This window comes from Manacus candei, unplaced genomic scaffold (genome assembly GCF_025592945.1).
Source record: "Manacus candei isolate 608988 ecotype Guabito, Panama unplaced genomic scaffold, ASM2559294v1 h1tg000046l, whole genome shotgun sequence".
Taxonomy (NCBI): domain Eukaryota; kingdom Metazoa; phylum Chordata; class Aves; order Passeriformes; family Pipridae; genus Manacus; species Manacus candei.
Window position 1 is genome coordinate 2,392,894 of NW_026138094.1, and position 24,536 is coordinate 2,417,429.

General features: G+C 39.5%; 1 protein-coding gene across 8 annotated transcripts in view; it reads right to left on the reverse strand.

Moving 5' to 3' along the window:
* RNF111 (ring finger protein 111) overlaps nt 1-24,536 on the reverse strand; it is a 43,391-nt gene that overhangs the window by 16,081 nt on the left and 2,774 nt on the right. For 5 of the 8 annotated variants that reach the window (XM_051796412.1, XM_051796411.1, XM_051796410.1 and 2 more), the window contains 6 exons: nt 15,825-16,720; nt 7,605-7,731; nt 5,827-5,990; nt 2,993-3,184; nt 1,847-2,166; nt 637-892 (listed from right to left, as the gene is read on the reverse strand). In XM_051796412.1, the coding sequence (XP_051652372.1) occupies nt 637-892; nt 1,847-2,166; nt 2,993-3,184; nt 5,827-5,990; nt 7,605-7,731; nt 15,825-16,701 (1,936 nt within the window). In that variant the 5' untranslated portion in view covers nt 16,702-16,720. Of the gene's footprint in view, nt 1-636; nt 893-1,846; nt 2,167-2,992; nt 3,185-5,826; nt 5,991-7,604; nt 7,732-15,824; nt 16,721-17,306; nt 17,739-24,536 lie in introns of those variants that run through there. The other 3 variants (XM_051796409.1, XM_051796407.1, XM_051796406.1) reach the window with 2 other exon arrangements.

Sequence of the window (24,536 nt, forward strand, 5' to 3'; positions counted from 1 at the left end):
GTCAGCCTGGAGCCTTCTCTTCTCCAGGCTGAAAAACTCCAATTCTCTCAGCCTGTCCTCATAGCAGAGGTGCTCCAGCCCTCTGAGCAACCTCATGGCCCTCCTCCAGACTTGCTCCAACAAGTTTGTGTCCTTGTGCTCAAGAGCCCAATCTGGATGCAGTACTCCAAGTGGGGTCTCATGAGAGTAGAGTAAATGGGGAGAATCCCCTCCCAATTTTACTTCATGTTTGTTGTTTACAAGTTCAATCCCTGCCCCTTTCCAAGTTCACTACTCTGTAGAGACAAAACCCAAAAAAACAAATCACAAACAAGTGAGTTTTCACTCTGAGCTTGCTAAAGCAGAACTCACTGGGGGTATGGGACAAGGGACCAACCAAGGAAAATTAAATAAAAAGCCACTGTTAGAATACAAACGAGATGAAAAATATTTTCATAGTAAATACGGTTTTGAATTCTCAGTGTTATTATGGTCACTCAGAAGAAGATATTTTAACTTTACCCTTGATCCTGTTCAAATCCCCTACACAAATACATTTCTTAATATGAGTTTTGCTAGGCCAGTTCTAAGGTGAGTGCAAGCAGACAGTCGGAGATTTTCCCATGTTGTCAGGGCAGCTGTTCCATCAGTACTTACAAGGAGAGTGCATGTAGTGGCGACAGGAGGAGAGCGATGCCTGAGGAGGAGGTTGGGGCTGTGGCTGAGCAACGATGCTCGATCCATATCCGTCTATGGTCAGGGACTGGCTCGGCCCAGCCCCAGCCTGGTGCCCGTAGATTGTCGTTCGGGATGAAGAACCAGGACAGCAGGGATCAAAAGCAGACGTTCCATGGAAAGCACCACTTCCATGACTTCTTATACCACTGCTGCTTAAGTCCACTGGCAGTGCCTGCTGCGCAAACAAACCAGCTTTTTTCAAGCAATTCTTCAGACATTGAAAGCAAAGCCACACTCAAACATGACGTTGTAAAAAATAAAAATTACTACTATCACAAGCAGCTGTTTTAAGTTTTAAGGCTTGACTCTGGAACATTCTTTAAACGTGGTTAACATTTCTTATTCCTAAGTTCTTGTATCTGGTGAGACACTAAATTCATTACAATAGATTCTGTAAAAAAAAACTGAACAAACAAAAAAACCAAAAAAACCTCACGAAAACCAACCAACCAAACCAAACCAACCAACCAACCAAAACCATAAAAACACCAACAAACCCCCTGATGGATAAATCAGTAAGAATATGGGAGCTACATGCATTGAAATATTTGGATGCAAAACCCGCTTTTAGCATATCAGTTGTGCCTAATGTATTATACTAAAACCAGTAACCAGACTGATAGTTCTGCATGTTGTAAACTAAGATTGCATAGTACTGTTCTTTCTTATAACTGTATTGTTTTAAAGCTGTGATTTAGTTACTGAAAAAGCCTTAAAAAACAATGCTTTTAGAGACACAACTCTTTTATGCCTTTTATATACAGAACATTAGACTTCATGTTTTTCTTCTCTCAAAGCAGCTCAATTATTTGCATTGCAAAACTGCTATGATGGGCAGTCATTTCAAAGTACTTATGTTTGGTTTGCTTAAATAGTCACTATCATAGTCATCAAGAGGTCAACTGTCAATGATTACTTGTCAGATTGTAACTTTCTATAAAATTTCAGTTTTTTGCATTCCTATATTATAGCTCAAATCCTCCTTTTAAGTTCCCTTCTATAATGCCCAATGCAGAGCAAGAGAATCATTTATAATTCAGCACCCTATTCTACCCTCTCACATGTGTAACAGCTTGAAATCCCAAGTCACGAGGTGTGACTGTGAGAGAGCCACAAGAATGAAACGTGCCTGGTCGTGGTACGTGGTGCCAGAACTGCTGCTTGCTCCACACGGGGCAGGCACGGGGGGAGGCCTTTCCACAGGGCAGCTGGAGTCACTGAACGAAGGAGAGAGCGGGACAGCTGGGTGAGGGTTGTGGTGGTGGTGGTGGTGATGCTGGAAGTGGTGGCCATGCTGCTGAAAGCAGCTCGTATGTGGGTGCCCCAAGGCGTGGTGAGGCTGTGAAGGTCCTCCACAAGGAGAATGCTGAGGGCAGCAGGATGGTAACCTTGGCATGGCTGGAGGGCCGGTTTCCAGTGTTGTATTAGATGCAGTTCTTCTTATGTCATCTTGAAGACAAAGAAAATTCATATTCAAGTGAAAGAAATTAGTGAAGCTGATCACTGTAAAGCAGTGCCTTAATATAGAAAAAAACTCTCTGTACTTCATGATTAAATAATTAACCAACTGAAAAATAGATCTAGACTAAACCAAAGCACACTGGATACAAAAAATAACATTTAGCTATGCCTGACAAATGAACCAAAACTGAGTGGTTCAGGGAATGTACTTGTGGAAACCACTGGAGGACATGAACTGACACTTGCCTTATTCCACTAATTTAAGGCATGTTATCAACAGGGAAAGGAGAAAAGATTCTCCCTGTAGTTAGTGTGCAGAGACCTCAAATTCCTGAGGTCTGCCCAGGTTTTTTGTCCCTCACCTGCAGATAGGGCACTTGTTTCAGTGCTGTTATGAGTGCTACCTGTACGTCCAGCCTTAGTACAGGTCTGCATAAATGTGCTCCCAAGGAAGTGATCTACAGCAGGAGGTTCAAGGAGTCCTTTACTTCCTTACAACACATTAAAAAACCCCCATCTCTGTAACACAGTGCAATGGGAGAATTCCCAGTGAACCACATTCCATCTCCTCAGAAAGCAAGGAGGTAATTCATTACGTATAACCAAATCGTTCCAACAGGCAAAAGCAGAAAGCTCCAGCACAATTTCCTTTATCTTTACAGAGAAATCAATGATCTTTTTCAGATTCCTGTCCTCTCAACTTACTACTGTCACGTTGCAGTAGTGCCATTTAATCTAGAGGATGTCATGAACTTTCTCTACCTCCTTTGTACTCGGAAGCAACACAATAGCTCAGAAAGCTCTTTTTCTGTACCTCCAGATGAAGTACCAGCAGTGCTGCCACTGGGAAGACTGGGAGTCGTCTCTGGAGCTGCAGAGGGCTGGCTGGTGGAGATGGTGGGAGCTGCATCAGAGGCCTGCTCTGAGGTAGAGGTACTGGTACTGGAAGCAGAACTCACGACCTGCGGCTCCACTCGAGCTGATGTGGTTGGCACAACTGTCGGCTCTAATGAAATAAAAAAACCTTTCATGTTCCTTAACCTGTAAAAGCTACCGGGTTTTTTTAATGTTGTTGCTGCTTTTGAATTATTTTACAAGAAATTCTCAATTCTGGTCTTGCCAGAAGCTAAGAAAGTCAGAGCACAAAAGCCTGACAGGTACAAACCACAAAAGGTAATTCTGTTTAACTCATGGGTGGAAAAAAAATTACCTTATTTTCTTTTTCTTTTTTTTTTTTTACAAAATCTGCTTGAATTTTTTTAAGAATTAACATAAAATCAATTCCCAGCCAAATCTGACATTTAAGTTTCATATGCTAAATAAAAAAAACTACTAGAAAAGAGATTAAATTACTTGGGTACTTTATGATGAAAAGATTTGCTGAAATCTTCCATAAATCCACTCTACTACTCTAGACAAACTACTCTGTGATTAACATATTACCTTTACAAATTTTAATGCCTACAAAGAACAGAAAAACTTTTAGGTCACTCACCAAGAACATCCTAACATCTAAACTAGCAATGCTACTTTACAAACTTCAATCATTCTAGATGCATAGTACTAAAGGCTTTAGCAACATAAACTTGGCTTCTAGTCTCAACACACATTAAAAGCAGATTATCAATATTTGAGACTTCTTTTAAGAGTACAAACATATTCATCTTACATATCATCCTGGGAAACACAAACTCTTGATAAATCTTGTCCTTTACTAGGTAATTGTAACCAGGTTAAAATTTAAAATTATACTCGGTGGCATAATTCAAATTTACTTTTGAAAAAAATCTTTGACTGTAAGTTTGAAATTTCTCTCCAATTCATGACAAGGCAATGACATGACTAGGAATACAAGATACCATAAAAGGGAAGATTATCAGAAACAGCTCAGGTTTTTTTAGTAAAAATGTCTGCATGGATATCAGAGGAAAAAAAGCATCAAAAAACTTCAAATACTTCTCTTACACCAAGTCTCAAAATAAAATATGACTACTTTTCAAGATTTCTCTCTATATCTAGTAGGAGTATCAGCAACTCAGTGAGCAAAAGAATAAATATATCTTTCCTCTTGCAAGTCTTCCAACTCATCACATTAAAAAAACATGACCTGATACCTACATCTAAATTCCTTTGGTTTTTAATGTGGCATTTCAACATGCTAATTTTATTTACAGGAGAACATTTGTGGAGAAACATATTAATGTTTAAAATCAGAAAAAAAAAAAAAAATCAGCAAGTACATAGGCTGTGTACAGCCCCCAAGGAGCAGTGATCACACAGTGCTCAGGTCTCTGAATGCCAACAGCTGCTGAGTGCCCTCCTGCAGTCAGCCATGCCCAGCTCCCACCAGCCTCAGCCACCCTGCCAGCCTGGGCCTGGCTCACCATCAGCCACACAGACAGTTCTGCTTCTCCCCCACAAAACCAGTAAAAAAACAGGGGGCCTGGTCAACCTCAAACTATTAGCTAAGAGAAACAATTTCTTAATATCACTTCACAGACATTAATCCAGGAAGACAGATGGAGATACGACCCTTATGCTCATGAAAGCAGTCAGCAGAGTTTTAAGTCCTGTACCTTTGAAGAAGACAGCAAAGTTGTGATAAACTGCACAGCTTCCTTATAACAGTGTTAATGCAGAAGTTCTATCATTTTACACTAGTTCATGTGTGAAGTTTGACACCTAAACCCAAAAATTATATTCCTGAAATCCTGGAAGGCTCATTGTAGAAAGTCTTTTCCTCCAGGAGGCGGGAGAAACAGCTAGTCTTAAATATACTCACTGCAGAAGTAAAAGTTCATTCAGTAATAATATTTTTTAAAATATTTTGGTTTCTGAATTTAAGACTAAATTCTATAATTTGAGTTTTAAGAGTAAAGCAACAGAAGCTTACACCCTTTCACCTGGGATATTTCACAGTAAATCCATAAAGAATCTGTAAACCAACTCAGCCTCTCCCTTAAAAACCATCAACCAATCAAAACTACTCCCAAGCCTTTCCAACTCTCCAACCCACCTCAAAAATCAAGTCAATCTGAAGAATAATACACTGTAAAATACCAGAGCTTGTGATGAACAGGAACAGAACAACAACAGGACAAAACTGCTGTTAAAACATTAAAAGTAATATGCATCCAAGAAATCCCCAAACCTGCCACCATCCACAAAAAAATAAACGTGCAAAAATCTACATGAGCTTTAGTTTTTCCTTCTCTCAACTTTTTGAATATACCTGGAAGTTGCTCTTGTGATTTTCAGCAGGAATAGACTTAGTAAGTGCCAGCAGGTTTTAATGTTAGGAAACAATGGAAGGTTACAGCTTCAGAAACATAACACACTTTACTAGTTTCGGGTTGGTTTTTGTTTTTTGTTTTTTTAATTTTTACATCAAGGCCTGAAAGAACAGTAACTATTGCAAAGCATAGGCAACGACATGTTTTCCTTTTATAGTGTTGTATTGAAGTAAGTGCATATTTTTCAAGAAGTAGTTCCAACCTGCTCTGTAATTTCTGCCTGGTGAGTCAGCCCTCAGACACACACCCAAGGCAGCCTTGGAAGAAAAATTAGATGTAACAGACAGACTGGAAATGGCTAAATTTTAATTTTAAAAGGAAGGCCACAGGAGGATTCTCTGAGCACACCACTTACCATCCTCATCCACCGTGAGGTCCACGACCTCGGCCGCGTTCTGCCTCAGGGGCTGGATGACCGTGGAGATCCTGCTGCGGTTCCGCTGCTCCGGAGCTCGTGGAGCGTGAGAGCCAGAGCTCTGTCCCCAGTGGGATCTCGTGTGTCCAAGTGCAGAACGAGACCTTCAAAAGGTTAACACTTTGAGTATTGACCTACATTTTGCCAGTATTCTTTTTTTTTTCCGATCATCAGAAAAGCATTGTCGCATCGAAATAGCCCCTGACTCCACTGGAGGAGTCCTCACAAACACTGCTGCAGCCTTTGCCACAGAACAGAACAGTAAATACCCAACACAGAGTTTAAAGGTCTTTATATCTTGTTCCATGTACATACAGGTAACTTGCAAAAAATTCACTGTGAAACCCTACAAACACGGTCAGGCAGCAATTACATCTGATGTTGTTTTAACTTTATCAGTAGATGAAGACTCTCCAAATCCTACACTGTTCCTATGCAGTCTGAAACAGCAGGTCTATAAATGACAACAAAACTGCAGACAATAACAATTTGTGAATCTAAAGTATTTTTGCTTGTTAACTTGTGACAGATTGTGTTTTCAGAGGACAATTTCTATACTTCAAATTTCAAAAAAGTCCAAGAAGTGCAAAATCTCTGGACTTCTCTCTTTAATAATTTTGTTCCCCCTTCTTGAAGAACAAATATAGTTCTGTGTAATACTGAAACTAAAATGAAATGTGGCTTGAGAAGAGGAAATCATAAGCCTGTAACCCTACCTAAGGAAAGGGATGGTTTTATCTCTCTATTATAACACTTAGCACGCAATCTGTTTATTTTAGCCTCACAAACCCAAACACTCAAAACAATGATCTTTGAGTCTGTATGTCCTTTCTAGGATACAGTCTTTAATTAAGGGAACAATATTTTTACAGTACTGTATTTACCATTTCACTCTCAAAAAACTTTGACTCTTCAGTATTTACATAAATCAAGTGGCTCTTATTTTCCAATTTGGAAAAACAATGTACTCAGATTTCAGAAAAGGAAAATGTGAAGAAAAGGGAATGACTTCACTAAAAACAAACAAACTCCGTTGCACAAATCACCATGGAGCTACCACTGTTTTGGTTGTAGTGTTGCAGAAGATAAGGGAAGAAAGAACTAATTTTTTCAAGTCTTTTAAGGCTACCACAGAAAACATTTCTTATTGATGATGGGAAGATACAAAGCTATTTTTTAATATATCTTATCTGTCTTCAGTCAGGTTTGAAGTTTTCTTCTTCAAGGAACTCCACTTTAATAGATTCTGTAAAACCTGACAAATATGGAACTAAACTTCCAGACAGGCATGGAAGAAACAGGAGAGCATACACAGCAGGTGCTTCAAAAAAAGCAGGATGAGAAATGAGATTACCTGAGAAATGCTCAGGTAATCCCTAGACAGTCAACTCAGCCTACACTTGCTCTCTCCAGGATCTCACTGTGCAGCTTTGCTTTGCCAAAATTCTGCCCATCAGTCACACCAACTACAACCACCTCAGCAACTTCAGAGTAGTTGGAATTGTCAAGCTTTGGCAAAGCTGTGCTTTGGGTTTTTTTGTTCATGGGGTTTTTTTGTTGTTATTTGGGACTTGTTTTGTTGGGCTTGGTTTGTATTTTTTTAACAAAAAAAGCTTACTATGCATCCTGGTCAGAGTTTCAGATGTTAAGCCACACAGAGTATTGTGAGAGACCTGCAGACAAGCAAAACTATTAATACAGAGAGATGCAAACCTCACCTGTAGTTTTCACCAACTGTGACAATCTCCACTTCACTGTCTGTTGAGGTAACATTTATTTCTTCGTTAGCAGTGACCTGGGGAGTGGAGGATGCTTCAATCACCACAACATCTTCATCAATACTTCCTGAGGAAGAAAAAGGAAGAAGAAAATTTGCACACTTTATCTCAGGAGCTGTCATTATAAGAGACTGTTTTTCCTAGACTAAAAATACATGTAGACAGAGAATTCCATGTCAAAGCTTTAGGTGCAACTGTCAAATATGTGACCTAATTATGAAAGGGAGCAATTCTGCTGTAAATATTGAAGTAAAAAAAGGAAGGAGACAGAGGACTGGGTGTGGGGTAGGTATGCAAACTTGATTTATACTGTACTGAAATAAATTAGTGGATTTTATTACCAACAAAATTCACTTTTTTAATATAAAACCAGAATACAGTGGTTTGTTATCACTAATAGCTTTTTTTTTAACATGTTTTTATAATTATCAAAGTTCCAGCCTAACATGCAGACATATGAAACACTTTTCTACTGCTGTAACACTGACAGTGACAAGTCTGAGCTATCTAAAATACTCAAATTGAGCTATGGATAGTTCACTGAGCACAAAAGAATTTCCTAAATAGGTGAGCTATATACCTTAGAAATCATGAATTCTGTTATTTGCAAATTGTTTCAAGAAAGTGCTTGCAGCATTTGGGCTCATTCAAGTCAACACTAACATCCTGTATGGGCTGACTGTTCTCAGCTGCTCTACCCAGTGACAAGGTGGGGCAGATGATCCATTTTCCCCCATATCAACATTTTTATATTTTGAAGAAAACCAAACTGCATCACTTATTTTCCAATGGCCTTTGTTTTCTGGTCACACTTATCCCAGAAAGACTGGTGGTTGAAGATGGAAAGAGCGATGCTTCTAAATACTGGTACTCAAACTTTTGCAGTTGTACGTAATAAAATTTAATTCTCAGAACTTGTACGAAAATTTTGGGGAAAACTGAAAATATGTAATGTCTAAAAAACAAAGTCACATTCCAAAATTGGAAATATTGAAAGGCTCAAAAGAAATATTGAAAACTCAAAAGTTAAAGGCAGCAGCTCAAGTCACCATCCCATTCAGAAGAATGTAAATATCATCGTTATCACAGGCAAATAAGCAACTGCTTCCTTACACAAAACTATCTCAGAAGCTCCTCAGACAAAACCAGTCAGCCCAGCAGCTGGGAAAGGCAGTTAGAAAAACATAACTGTCTTTCTCCCACCTTCCAAACATGCACTTCTCTGAATTATGGCATGTTTGAGAGCACTCCTCAGAGTCCACATGTCCTCAGGCTCAATATTTATTGAAATTTATGACAGGTGCAAAAGTGGGAAGATATTTGTTCAATTTGTTCAATTGTTTTCCATAGTCCACCATGACAAGGTGGACTCACTTTAGTATGTGCTTTTAGCACATACCAGTCCCTGACCAGCCATCTTCTGTCTGTAAAGAACTTCAAGGAAAACTGATCTCAAAGTATGAATACCTCACTCATCAATGCATCATCTAAATGACTGAACCCATAAGAGAGCAGTTAAATCTGTATAATGAGTGTTAACTACACTAATCCTAAAGTCCTTGAAGGTAATCTCCCTTCAAGGAGAAGAGTCACTGGATCGTTGACAGCAGAGTAGTTATGCAGATGTGAGGTATTTTGTACTACTTTCAGAATAATACCCATGGCTATAAAGCAAACAGAAAATTATCCTCCCGCAGGTACACACTACTTCTCTCTGTCATCTTCTGAATCACAAATCACAGCAAGCAAATTATACCCTGGATGTTTGTGACTAAATTAGCCTTTGGGCTACCACTGACAGACTCATTCTACATTTTAAATGAGCTAGTTAAAAACAAAACTTCTGAAAATTACAGCTAGGATTTTTTTCAGTTTCTATAGAATTTGGGGTGTTTTTCCCCTGCTCACACCCACAAATAATATTTTATAGTGCATGTAAAACACCATATTTCAGTTTGCAAGTTTTGCATATCCCAACAATTCGGACCTTTGAACAGCAGTTGGTAATTAAGTTTTGTATGTGACTATTAATCAGAAATAATCAGTAACTTCTTTACAGAAGCTTTTTCCCTCTCTTTTAAAAGGTGTAAACCTAGTGCTCAGCTGGCCTGGGAGAAGGGATAAACTACACATGCTTGAATCCAAATCAGAACATATGCCAAATTATAATCCTCCCTTAAAAATAAAAACACACCCTCCTCCAGGCCTCCCATCACAAAGACAGTAAATCTGACAGATTAAAGTACTTTACTGAGCAGAATAAAACTTTTATAATAATATAATACTCTCTACTCCAACATTTAGATCAGTAAATGAGTATATTTTTCCCCAGAAAGTTGAAAGATTACTTCAGAACAGTGCCACTGACAGACCAACTTGCTGGGAAGCAAAGTTTAGAATCAAACACCTTAGTAACCCAGAAGGTGTAAGCAAGAGACTGAGCTTTGCACAGTATAATATGTATAATATATATAATTATATTATTATTTAACTCTTAAAGATCATGGCATAACTCCTGAGATTAATCACTCATCATCAACACAAAGACCCCACCAAGGACATAAACACCACCAGTGTAATACCCAAATTTACGTTTGACTGATTGTTGTCACTCATGGAAGGTATTTTTATATCTGTTTTGCAATTAACATGGAGTTTTACCAGTTTATATAGTAGATATAAGATAATGAAAGTGTTTTACAATACATAATTTCAAGTTAGACAGTCTGATCATGCCACAAGTGAAACTAGAAGAGCTTTAAAATAAGCAGTCAAGTTCCAGTGACAGGGATGGCTTATTTTGAGTTCCAAGCTTTCACTGGATCGGACCAGGAGTCTGCTCAGGCCCACGTTCTCTCTGCCAGCTGCAAAACTCTGCAGTCAGAACAGGAAATTCAGGGTACAAATTTTGACTAAAACTCCTCAAACCACACAGCACCCACAACAATGACAGAGTGCACTTGGTTGTCCAGTCAGTGCTCATGGACAGCTGTCACTAAGTGTGTGGAATTCCTTTCTGAACTTGCTGGTACCCTGTGCCTCTGCAGCCCCTCTTGCTTATGAATTAAAGATAATTACCTGGATAATACTTCAGCGTGAAATGGATAAAATAATAATATCCTACCAGTGTTAATGAGTACCCCCATTTAACTCTCATTCTTCTTGAACTAGGCATGACTGGTACTCCCTGCCCTCAACCCCGTTAGCACATTTACCATAAATGGCACCATTTTATGAGTGCCACCCTCTGTATGAGCCAGTCACATTATTTGTTTGCTTTCCCTCATTCTCAGGCTCTGAAGGTCCTATGATCCAAGTAGACAAACCAAACAGATTTGTACCTCCCCTCTCTATTATCCTCAAGATTCCTGGGCACCAGAAGATTCCTCCCTTGCCCGCTGGCCTTGGAGGTCCCAGGCACTCAGCCAAGCAGGTGTTGTTGACTTCCCACCCCAGGGAAGCTGAAATCACACGGAGCACTGGCTGGAAAATCAAGCAGCTCCAAGTTCTAAGTGGGAACCTGGAACAGAACTGTGACCCCCACCCCTCACTGGTGGCAAGGGACACCTCCATCATCATCATCTGCTTCCTCTGAGGACTGAGTGAGTGATTTGTCTTCTTTCATATAGTTTGAGTCTAGATTATGATTGGTGTACTGATAAAGCAAACTGCACGATAAGATTTGACCTGATCTGCAGAGGGTCCAGGTGATTGGACATTATAACTGTAGTGGCAGTATAAAGTTTGTGTTGTGCTGTTTACAGATTGTACAACTGAATTCTGCTTGTAGAAATCCCGTTCCATTCTTCTCATAAAAATCATAATATCCTGCTAAGAAAACAAAGCTTTAATGTTGGCAATTTAGTGCTGCCAAAATTCTGCCAAGGATTCGTAGAACCTGCCTTTCCCTTAGTGTTGGATGATGACAGTTTTTCTGTACCTCAGACTTACTTGGAATATACTTTCCAATAGCTGTGCACGATGGGAGAAATTTTCCAAGACACACAAATTGCTCAGGAGGCTGCACCCTGGTGGAAGAGCCCGTGAACAACCAGAATTCCGGGGATTCTGTCCAACTCTGAGCTGTGCTAATTCAGACCTCTACCGACCGTTCTTAACCAAGCACATAAACCTCACTCCAGAGGGCAATGCCACAGCAACCCAATTCCAGGAGCAGCATCTTCTCAGCACAGAGAGCTGCAGCAGCAAGGGGGAAGTGCTGAAGTGAATTCCACACTAACGTTTATTAACTGGAGCTATTTAAAGCTCCAACTCACAGCAGATGGGTAGAGCAGCACTGATTAATGTCCACTGCTCACAGAGCCAGGTGCTTATTCCCTCATCACTTCCCAGCTCTTCCCTGACCCTTCTCCAGTAAGTGGCACAGTAAACAGGATACTTATTCCCTTCCTTATCCACTAATGCTATTGGGATAACAGCTTGGAATTATGAGCTGCATCAGTTACTGTGAGAAAAGGACTGCATGCTGTAGTTTTTAGGTGGGATTAAGGAACTGAAAAATAATCAACTCTAACAACAGGAAGCTCATTTCCACTTAATACCTGTTTATCTTAAACCTGTTAAAGTAATCTGAACATAAAGTGGTACATGCTTCACAAGCCTCTGGCTTGTGAAATATCAAATGTCTATATTCAACATTTTTGGGGAGACAGACAACAAATACATTAGAGGATCAAGAGGATAGTTGTGAATAAACTCAGTCTTATCATTCTAAGCAGCTTTGAACAAAATCTGGAGCAGCTTCTCATGAGCATTACATTCTAAGGGAAGAGGAAAGCCTGTCTAGCACTAGTTGCTCAAAAATATAAAACAACATGTCAGACCCTGAAGGAATAAGTGCTATTAGGTGAACAATTTATGACAGTGCAAAACGCTACCCAGATTTTTCAACACCACCTTCCCATTTTCCAGAGTTTTGCTTTATTGACAAATCAGAGTACAGGCTAAAAACTTGTTCCAATTTTAGCTTTTGCTAGATTTCCCTGCAGACTGTCCCCAAATAGCAGCCCCAAACCTTCAGATCCAAGATGAAAATCAAATACTGGTAGAAGCATTACAACATTACAGAGATCCAACTAGAGTAAAATCTGAAATTTTGCCACCTTTCATAAGCAAAGTCAAAAGAGGATTATCTCTAAAGGTGTGTACACAGGGTTAGAGAAAAGCTTCTGCCCTATCTAAACAACACACAGAATCAAAATTTGTTTTACAGCAAAAATCCTGCTGCTTGCTGTCATATTAACTGTGAGCTCAGTGCTGCAATTAAAATCCACTGATTAACATTCCAGTTAGAATATACACCCCTAAAAGCACTTGCACTTCAGCTGCATCATTAAATGACACACAAGGGGTTTTACATTGTCCTTTTGCCCCCAACTCCCCTCTGTCTCCAGAAGGAGCTTCAGCTGCTCATCCCAGATTTAATGAGGGCACTGCCTTTTGTGGCAAACAGTTGGTAAAACAATATAACCCATTCCCAGGTGTCAGGACACACTAGTTCAATACTCTCACACTTCCAAAGCACAAAGTTGTACCAGAAGAATAGCTAAAACCCTGATGGAAAAGGAGGAAAAATCCTACATAGTGTTGTTTGGAGGTCTTTTTGGTAAAGGTTTTGATAAACAAACAATCCCCCCCTTCACAGCTCCATCCATATGATTTTCTGAAATTAGCCAAGTTAGTTTTATTAACAAGAACCAACCTACTAAATATCTCCTTCACTAAAAATATCTGTTACTTTAATTTCTTGCAACAATCAGCAATGTTTTCCAAAACAGTATACACTAATTAAATTTACTTGTTCTTTAAATGCACTGTATCTTTAGACAAACACCACCATTCAAAGCAAAGAAATATTTTCTGACATATTCTCAATAAAAATTGCCATTCAGTTGGCTACAAGAGAAATCACATCATTTTGATGCCTACTCATTAAAAATTCAGTTATTACTTTTTTAATTGTATTTTTTCCTGATTATTATTATCACTCTCCTCCTTTCCTAAGCCTGTCCTCTAGTACTTTTACATATATGCCACAGGCCTCATACTCTTAGTAGAAGTTATTTGTCCTTCAGTATATTCTGTCATTTCAGCAGATGCATATGTGCCAATGTAGAGTAAAAATATTTTCCCTATCATTAAGAAGCCAGTGTAGCACTACTATCAATACAACTCTTTCCTCTTATAGAAACCCCATCCTGCTTGCTCACTATACAGAGAAGCTGCACAGCTATTTTTCCAGCTGGCCCCATTTCTGTCCTAATTAACTCAATAACTAGAAATGCCTTATGTAACAGCAGAAAAGCTACAGAAAATGTTAATCACATTTTTATCTTGCTAAAAATAGGGCACTTTCACACAGGATGTCTGCTCAACTTCCCATTCTATCTGCAATGTAAATAAAATGCTCAAAACTTTCCATCAATACATATTTCCACTAGGAAAAAACCCACAGTATTCACACACTCTAAGCCAGAACTGCTTTTCAGCTCACTGCAAGTGTTAGTGCTGAAATACAGTCACCACAGAGCACATTTTTTAAAGCATATCTTCTTTCAGTTACAACTGATGTCAGTATTTTAATCTAAAATTAACTGTATGGATTTTCATTCATTACAGGAAAAGAAACAATTTCATATATTCAGTGTGCTTTTAAAGTAGTATAAAAAGCCATTGGACTTTTCCACTTCTGTGTGGAAAGAGTTGTTAATGTCCTACATCATTTTACAGTTACATGAAACTCCACCCTCTCTGAAAATGATAAGAAACTATTAATTTGGAAACAGAGGTGTTACCATGAGTTTCCCAAATTGTTTTTTAATATACATGTATGTATATCCCCACATATTTATTATTTACAAATCATATACTTTAATGTGTTTTAACATGCAAGTCAAATGTAACTTTTTTAGGCTTAAAAAATTAATTTCTATCCCCACAAATATGCATCAAGATAATTAAGGCTGTGCAATAATTCTTCTGCTTCAGAGTTCTAAATGCAGGCCTAGCACTGCATAAGTAAGAATTTGACATTACAGATTTTACTTCTTATATTTAAACAGCACATTAAAGACCAATACACAAGTTATTGCTTGCTACAATAACAAGCAATAATCTATATTTGGGACTCTGGTTCTGTTCAAGAACAAATCCTGCATTAACATGAACATTCACACCTTTTTTTAAGCCTGTCCTTGTACCTTCAGTCATTTTTTCTCAGAGAAATGATCAGCACAGTCTGAGAAACTGTTTCATTTTTTAAAACATATTTGTCACTATATAAAACACATGGTTGCACAAATTAACACCATGCTGTGTTCTATCTACTTCCCCCTGCTCTATAAAAAGCTAAACTAATGAACAAAATGCACAACTACTTTCACTTGGCAAATTTAAGATGAAAGGAAGGCCAAGAAAATACTTCAATGAACAAAAAAAACAAACAAAAAACGAACATGAAAATAAACCTAGAAAACAAAACAAAACCAAACAAAAACATCCCCCAAAAAATCCTCCTCCAAACACTGAAGCATTCAGATACCGTGTCAAGATATGCTAGAGAAGCAACCATGTAAACCAACTCCAAGTTCATTGCAATGAGTTTATCTAGGTCAAACATTTGATATACATACAATACTTTTCTCTTATTATCCCTAAAGCTCCTTCAACTGCCTCCGATTTCAAGTTCTTATCACAATCAACTTTTTTTCTCTTCACAGTTTTCTATATTTTCAAACGCAGTTAAGTACTAGCAGGTATTTCTATAGAATTGTTATTACCACAGTCAGTTACCAAAGCTATATTAGCTAAAATTTTTAATACAGTTCAGCAGCTAAAAAAAAATAAAAATGGATCAACTCAGCAGTACATGACTAATCAGACCGAGCAACCTTCCAGTACATTGTTCAGAAACCATTAACTTTTACATTAAAGATTTTAGATTTGGTGTAATTCTTCTGTAAGCCCTGCATGTACTTTTCCCATCAAGAATTTATTTTGTAATGTTCACATCACTTGCAGTAAGTCTATTTGTAGCACGAACTTCTACAAAAACACAAATACGGCTCCAAAGAACTTATAAAAGACTATTGTACATGAAGAAAGACAATTAATAAAAATTAACTCAGGATTTAGCTTTACCTGAAGGAACAGCTGTACTGTTCTGGTGGTTTTCACCAGGTGACACAAATAAGTCTTCCTCCCCTTCAGTAGATGAACTGGAGGAAGATTCACTGCTGAGATCGTTCTCGCTGGAGCTGCTGGAGCTGGGCAGCAGCGCGTACTTCCTGCGAGCCAGCACCTCCCGCTTCTTCCTCTGCATCAAAATCCGCTCTTTTTGGTTCTGGGTCCGCTGGGACGAGCCTGTTTTCACAACTCTTTTCCTATATGGGAGCCTTCTTAAAGAGCTGTTGTGAAAGCAGGGCCTTTTCATGAGTAACCCGGGTACAGAGTCTGCCTCAGTGCGAGGCCACTTGTGTGACCTGGCACTGTGAGTTCTGCTCGCAGGATTCAGCACTGCCTGAGGGTGTCTGACAGGAGCATCCTTCTCTTCATCAGATGTTACTGTGTCAGAGTCTCCGAAGTGTAAGCTAGAGGAAGGTGAAGAGATACAGTCACTAAAAGAAGAGTCATTGTCCTCACTCTGTGTTTCTAGATGCTGCCTCAATCCCAAGATTCCTTTGTTTTCCTTATCAGGACAGTTCTGAGTGTACGAAGGACCAGCCTGCTGGCTCTTGCGTTTTTTTCGCACCACGATACTTTTTTCTTGGTCTGTATGGTTGCCATTCATGTCCTTCTGCTTTTGAGAGTCACCACACAAGTGGGAGAACTCATTCCCTACTTTACTGGCAATCATCTCAACTTCTGCAGTGAAGCTTTTGGCCGCCCCAATAGGCTCAGGGTTCAAGAGGATCCCCTTCAGACTCTCCTGTCTCTTTGGTGCATCAGAAGGAACTTCACTCTTCATATCCGCTTCTGGAGTATAAACTATATTACATTCAGGAGTCCATTCAGACATGGAAAGATTTAAGGAAGGCCTAGAAAATAAAAACAGATAAGCATCAAGAAAACAAGCATGAGATGTTTCAAAAGCAAAACTGAAATCAGAGAAAACCCATTTACTGCTAAGAGAACCCCCCCACTGGGAACAGCAAAACAGGGGTAACCAAAATACAACTGTTTCAAAATATTAAGAATACTGCTTGACAAGGTCATTTTTCATGAAGACAAAACTCCTAGAACTTGCATTGAAGGGAAGTTCTTACAGTCAGTGAAAATGTTGATGTATGTCTCCTGCAAAATGTATGGTATCTGCTTTCCCAATGCTTAAGCATGGGAGCTTTACAGGCCACTGCTTACAGAAGTGACCTAAGCTTTGGCTACATAGCTCCAATAGCCATCAACTAAACTGCAGGCTTAAATAAGGCCTATATCTTCCCCTACAGCAGTAAATATGGACAGCGAATTCTTCAACACAATACATGGTGTTGTATGGTGGTAACTGAGCTATAAAAATCAGTTACTCATAATTCATGGTTCTTTTCTGATATGAAAAGGAAGGAAACAGGAGAGATTTTGAATCTTTATTATTTTGGGGCAAAGTAACAGAAACCCATTTATTACCTAGAGTGTCTTTAAGGAACACCAGACATTAGAAGTACAGTGTACCAAGCTATTTTCAGTCCATGCACTTTTCACTCCACCCTGGGACACAAACTGAGTATATCCTATCATGTTCCCTTAGAGTCAGCACCAGGCAGGTTCCCCTCCCTGCCAAAATATAAACCTGCCAACGTACAACAATACAACATTACACTCAAAGACTGTTTAAAAGAACAACTTTTGCATTAGAAAGCTACTGAGACACAGACAACGGTAACCCCAGTAATATATCCACCTTCAACCTGCTTAATCTGGCATCTCTGCCTTCTGTTTAAATTCCCAAAAGGAAGTAAAATGAAAGCATTTGGTTCCCACTGTGATAACCACTGAAATATTTGTTACTGTAGCTAATATCATTTTTTTATGCCTCAACTGAATAAGGCTATAGCAGATATTTGACAGCTGTACTAATTAAGCAGTTAATTGCTCCCTCTTTTCTCTCCCCCCTCTCACCACTTGTTTGAAGAAACACCTCCTGTGCTCTTCTAGAAGGAATGTTTATTCACTGAACCAGAATGAAGAGCTCACCAATCTGAAAAATAAGTTTTCCAACCAGATCAGACAGCAATTCAGCTCATCACATAAGCACACCAACAGCTACACCCAGCTCACAGCAAGTTGTGCTGAACTACCAAAAGGCTGCTTAAGAAAACATGTGCAGCTGTACCCTAAGGGGAAATGGGGCTCCTTGAGCAGCACAGCAGGAATCTGCATTGAGTCAAAAGTCTGAGATATCAGCAAGAGCAGCTACTCAGAGGGACTCTGTGCAAACCTGACCGAGTTCAACACGGCCAAGGGCAAGGTCCTGCAGCTGGGCCAGGGCAATCCCAAGCACAAATCCAGGCTGGGCAGAGAACGGAGTGAGAGCAGACCTGGGGAGAAGAACTTGGGGGGGGGGGGTTGGTGGATGAGAAACACAGCATGACTTGGCAATATGTGTCTGCAGCCCAGAAAGTCAACTGTGTCCTGAGCTACATCACAAAAAGCACAGCCAGCACGTCAGGGGAGGGGATTCTCCCTCTCTGCTGTACCTGGAGTGCTGTGTCCAGCTCTGGGCCCCCAGCACAAGAAGGATGTGGAGCAGCTGCAGCGAGTCCAGAGGAAGGCCATGAAGATGCTCTGAGGGCTGGAGCATCTCCGATACAGAGACAGGCTGAGAGAGTTGGGGTTGTTCAGCTCGGAGAAGAAAAGACTCTAGGAAGACCTTACAGCACCTTCCAGTGCCTACAAAGGGGCCAAGAGAGCTGGAGAGGGACTTTGGACATGAGCATGGAGTGGCAGACAAGGGGAAATGGCTTCAAACCAAAATAAGGTAGGTTTAGATTAGTTAAAGGGAAGAAATTCTTCCCTGTGAGGGTGGTGAGGCCCTGGCACAGGTTGCCCAGAGAAGCTGTGGCTGCCCCAGCCCTGGAAGTGTTCAAAGACAAGTTGGATGGGGCTTTGGCACCTGATCTAGTGGAAGGTGTCCCTGCCCATGGCAAGGGGGTTGGAACTAGGTGCCCTTTAAGGTTCCTTCCAACCCAAACCATCCCATGATGATTCTTTGATCTATGGCAGGTTAAGTAGCACTGCCTAATTCAGGTCCATAATCTTCTGCCTGAACCCCCAAATTCTTCAAAATGCCAATGCATTCTTACATCCAGCGCTAATATTTATAGCTCTCATTTATTTTATCATAGAATAAATCACTACAAGATTGAGACTACAGGACAGATTCAAATCAAAGGTTTCTACACTGTTGTACTAACTGATGCTTCCAGGAGCAGCTGTGAGCTGGCTGTTCCTAACAGACCCCAAAGAACTACTTATTTCAGTTTGCAAGGGGTGTAAGCTGATGCATCATCCCAGGCAGCCTGCATTCTCTTCACAGCCATAAGCAACTAATCTACTACTTCATGGGATGTAATTTGAAATAAAAATTCTGCAAAAGGCATATATGCTGCAGTACTATAATCTAAAGAAGCCATAAGATCACAGAATCTTTCTGGACACAAGAATCTTTTGGATCCTAGAACCCCAGCTGAAAAGACCCATTTGAATGTTCTCACTGGAGGTCCTACAAACATCTCTAACAGTTGTTAAATGTGAGGCCTATATCCTGTGATAAGTAGGAAAGTGTTGCTGTTCCCTTTGGAATTACAGCAGGTAGGTATGTCTTCCATCAAAGTCAAAAGCTAACTGTGTGTAAGCTGGACTAAACTTCTTGTCAGTCTAGACAACAGGACAGGGTCTTAATTTCAATTCATTAAAGCACAACTTTTTTTTTTCAGCAATAAGTTGCTGTGGAATGCAGTATATAAGGCTACCTTCTTTCTTAGGACTGAAAAAAAGAGGTTCAAAAATTGGAAAAAAACTCAGAATAAACATTAAGAGTGTAAGAAGTCTACACAGCAAACAAAGATGAGTATTAGAGCTGTGGAATTCTCCTGTCTACCCTTCTCTGCTCCTGACAGGTCCTGAAGGAACACCAGCTCTCACACGCCCTGTGCTTGCCTGTACCCTCACACATGGACCATCTTTATCTGCAAACATTAAGACCAAGACTTCCATTTTATAAAATTTCTAACAAGGACAGGAATTCTGCATTCAAACCTGTCACAAGCACACAGAGAACAAGCAGTACACAGTCCTTTCTCTCATCCTCACAAGGTCACCTTTAAGGCAGGATTTTTGCTGTTATTTATGCACCACCGTTTTACAGAAATGTAACACCCAGTCTAGTCAACCTTCACCACAGTCCAAAAGCAAACCAGACTCTCCCACAATAACCCTGTATTTCATCACAAGTAGTTTTTTAGAAAATCCACAAAATATTTCAGTTTGGGGAAAAAATATTATTTTATTCAGGAAGCTTACTGTCTTTGAACACAGTCATAACTTGCCATCTTGTATTGCATGTCCAGCTTTACACACTGTTTCCTGTCCTTTTAACAGGATAAATTAAGGGGAAAATGCTATTTGATTCTGAAGTTTTTTTAAGCAACAAAAATCTGAACATTTTCCCACAATCAGGGGCTGGTTTACAAAGGACTCTGTTCTACTCATTGGAGTGTTCCCCCCACACACTTTATTGTTAAACTCTACTAGAGAAATCTCCATCAGTATGAAAATTCTGCATTCTGAATGTGATTAACTTGGTATAAGCTCTGTTTACTGTAGCACAGAGGGCACTGGGCTGAAATACAGATATAGTTATGTAAGTCACAGCCAAAAAATTAAAGCAACGACATTTACACTTTGAGAAACCTCAAACTACTGTAAGATGACAAAAAAATGAAATTACCACACAGTGAAAAGTAGTGCATCTAAACCACTATTTACTGGCTTAGTTTTATTCCAACAGGCAGCCTAGATACACTAGTTAACACAGATTCAAGCATTTTGTATATTTTCACTCTTACAACCATGGAAAAGTCTGCAGTAACTCAACTAAGTAATGAAGAACTCTCCATTTTTGCTAACCAGCACAGAGCCTGAAGCACTGCTTGCTCAGGGGAGAGCTGCTGACTCCCAACTACAACATTACACAACAGCTTAAGCAGGAATATGTTCTGGAAGTGAATGACAGCAATCAACAATGACAAATAATCCATTCCTTCAGTACTCAGAAATGCCATTACAAACTTTCAAACAAAAAATTTGACCAAAGGAGACAAAAGTTGGAAGAAGAGCTCACCATTTAACTAGATTTCAATGCATTTTAAGTATCTTCAGTGGTTATACATATGAAATACCCACAGTATGTTCTTTTACACAGAAGACAAAGTTTAAAAGGGATCTACAAAAATACTATGCAAATAGTCATTAGAATGAGGTCATCTGCTGTTAGACCTTCAGAAGATCCTACAGTATCTACCTCTAATTAAAAGTAGTCCTCAGAAGCTTTTGCAAAAAGCAGCAAGATGTAGTAAACTCAGTCAACATTAGTGTTCCTCCTTCCTAATGAAAACGTTTGCCTATGGAATTAGTGAGTCAAAACTTTGAGAGGAAAAATGGGGAAGTATCTTCTTTTAAGCCATTACAACTCAATGAAGAGCTGTTAAGACAGGTACGTGAAAGCTATAAATAGTTATTCTAAGTTCCCCTCTAAGGTATATGACTATTTAGAATCATGAAGTGCATATGACTAATTCATTCATGTCACAAATTAAAACCATTGTTATTAATCAGGCCAAGACACAGCAGTGCAAGAAAACTGATGCAAATGGGAGAAGTCCCTTGAAATTTTAAGTCAAAAAGCAAGCTCAAAGTTTGAGATTTTTACAGCAGGCAAATTTATGATCACATGTTAAAGCAAAACACATTTGAGTTATAAGATGGAGCAAAGTATTTTGTCATTAATAATTAATTCCTTTATTAGCAATCAAAATGTATGCAGCATTAAAGCACTATAAACCAGTGAAATGCTTAATTATACAATATAACTAAATTTTTTAGCATAAACTTGGTGAATACATGTGATCTAATACAGAACTACTCTGAAAATGTATCTTCAGCTGCATTTTAAAACATAGTCAACTCCCTCCACCATCAAGAAGCAATGTCCTTGCATTTGTAGTTCCTTTATTCAGTCCTAATGCTTGTTTTCTTTGCATATGGTCACTGAACTCACAATTAACTTTAAAAATTAATTCCCTTCCCTAATATGTGGTTTCGATCAGATTTTACTTTTAACATGATTTTGACTCTGACAAGGCAACAGTGGTGCTGTTAAATTCATGACAAATCTCACTGTTAAGGTCTGGTATGCACAGAAATTACACTGTGTATCCTCTTCCTACCACAGGACTTGTTTTAACCTGCAAACATGGCCTTCAAAGAAAGGACCAGCAACAAAAGCATCACACAAGCCTTGTTTTAGATTGTTTTAGAACACCAACAGTTATTTCTTTCCTCTCATTAAAAACATGTATTCTTATGCTTTCAGCAAGGCTTTTCCATTAGATACATCGAGAAACAGGAAAATGAAAAAGCTTATAAAATTCATACAAGGCCTTCAGCAAAACTGAGACAACCCAAGTACTGCTGCTTCCCCATCTCCACAGCAGGGAGCCAGACAAGATCCATTTGTGTCCAGCCCTGATGCACTGGAGGCTGACACAGGACTTGGGAGCCATTTCAGGAGCTGCACCCCCAACTCAATCTCATGGAGATCCAATCCAGTGCTGTCATGCCCTGCTCCAACAAAAATAAAGAACTCACTGAGCAGTTCACAAACACAACACTCATTAGCCTAAAAGAGCCAGTCATGTCCTATTCATTTCATTTCTATCAAGCAGGGACAACCTGCACAATGCAGGGTAAGTAGCAAGAAGAAAAATACCCAATATTCAGTTCCACTATCAGGAAAAGAACTGCAATCAGATTTTGAAACTTTTACTGCATTGCATTTTGGTTGTTCTTCATTTTTACCTCTTCATGAGACAAACAGTGCTCTTTTAAAGCTTGTTTTAACAACTTAATTTTAGCATACTATATATTGGTCTTCTAATCTTTGCCAGAAAATAAAGCAATTGATAAGTTAAAAATCTGTGCATTTTATAAAACGGCACCATATAAACATATAAAACAATCAGAAACTCCATTATGTTTGCTTTGCTATTATGTAGCAAACACATCTTTATTCACAGGACAATATGAAATAACACTGCAGACCACTCTCAATCTCCTTTCTATGCTTTAATGCAGCCACAGTGATGACTTCGATTTTTGGATGGTAGAATTACTTGAGAATTCTCCAAGCAAAATCCTTCTCCTTTGCCCTACAGAAATGTGCAGTACTGCAGAACAACATGCACAGTATTAATTACTAACTGTATGATAATATTCTGGAAACAGGTTCTTTTTTACAGACTCCCAAAGACAGTCCATCACATCCACCCAGACAGAAGGGTTTGACTGTGCTTTGCAGGGAGGTGCTACCACTACATGAGCCACAGCAATGCAGGGAGGCTTATCCACTCCTTGCAGCCAATTCTAGGAATCATCACTGGCTTGGAAAGTCTACTCTTGAGGTGAAACAATGTTATTTCAAGTACAGTACTACTCTTACTAACCTTTGCAAAGCCACCTCTAGGTCAGCCCACAGTACTGTAACAAGCGGTATCCATCCTCTGCACCAGCAAAGTCTCCTTAATTTTATCCCTGAAAAACACTCCTCAGACCTTCAAGGTTTGTTTTCTCATGCATAAGTCAATTCATACCCTGCACCAGAAATGTCAGGCCACCTATAGGACAGCTACAGAATACCCCTGCTATGCCACACTGCCATTCAGCTCCGAGATCTACCACCACTGTATTCTCATGGAGAGACTATTGAAAGTGTCTTTCTCACTTGTTTTAATAGAATCCAGCATAGGACAGCTACAAACAGAAGAGCTCTTCCACAGGATCTATGGCCTGGCTCTAAGTGGAAAAGAGAAAATGCACAGAGTGTGCAGCTGGAAGTGCCTCAGGTACATGAGTTGGGGGGCCAAGAGCAGCAGGTGACTGTCCCACAGTAACTGAGTCATCCCAAGGCCATAAAGTACCCACAGAAATCCCAGCACTGCTCCAGCATCAGCACATCCCACCTGGGCAGGGACTCTGGCTTTGCTCGATGGACACAAGCAGGTGCCTTGGACAAACATGGTGCTCACAAGGACATTCTTCAGCCCCGACACTTCTCTGCTCTGTCCCAGGCTCAGACTCAGTTACCTACATTAACACCACCGAAATCACAGCTCTAAGACACAAGTATTATGATTTGGCAATCAGGAATGTGTTGGCTTCAATGAACTCCAAGACAAACATAACAGCAATGAACTCGGGAATAAAAAGTTGTAGCTTTATAAGAGAATGACAAAATGCAAATTTTTATGGGAGGTTAAGATCTTAACTAGGGTTTCTGCTTCCAGAGACAGCTAGGGAAGTTACATGGCCACCAAAAATTATTTAAAAAAATATTTCTTATTCCCCCTGGCTTTTTGACCTTTGAGGTGTGTATAACCGTTCTTGATGCAGTGTCATTTTGCAAACACTTCTTGATAAAGCTTTGAGGAGCAAAGTAAAAGATAACCTTTGCCACAACTGTTAACAAGAACCTTGCAAGTGAGAATTATGAAAGGAACCATTAGGACAGTTTTATGCTATTCGTCAGGAAACCTGTGACAAGGAAGGGATTTTTTTGATACTAAACTAAGTAGATCTACC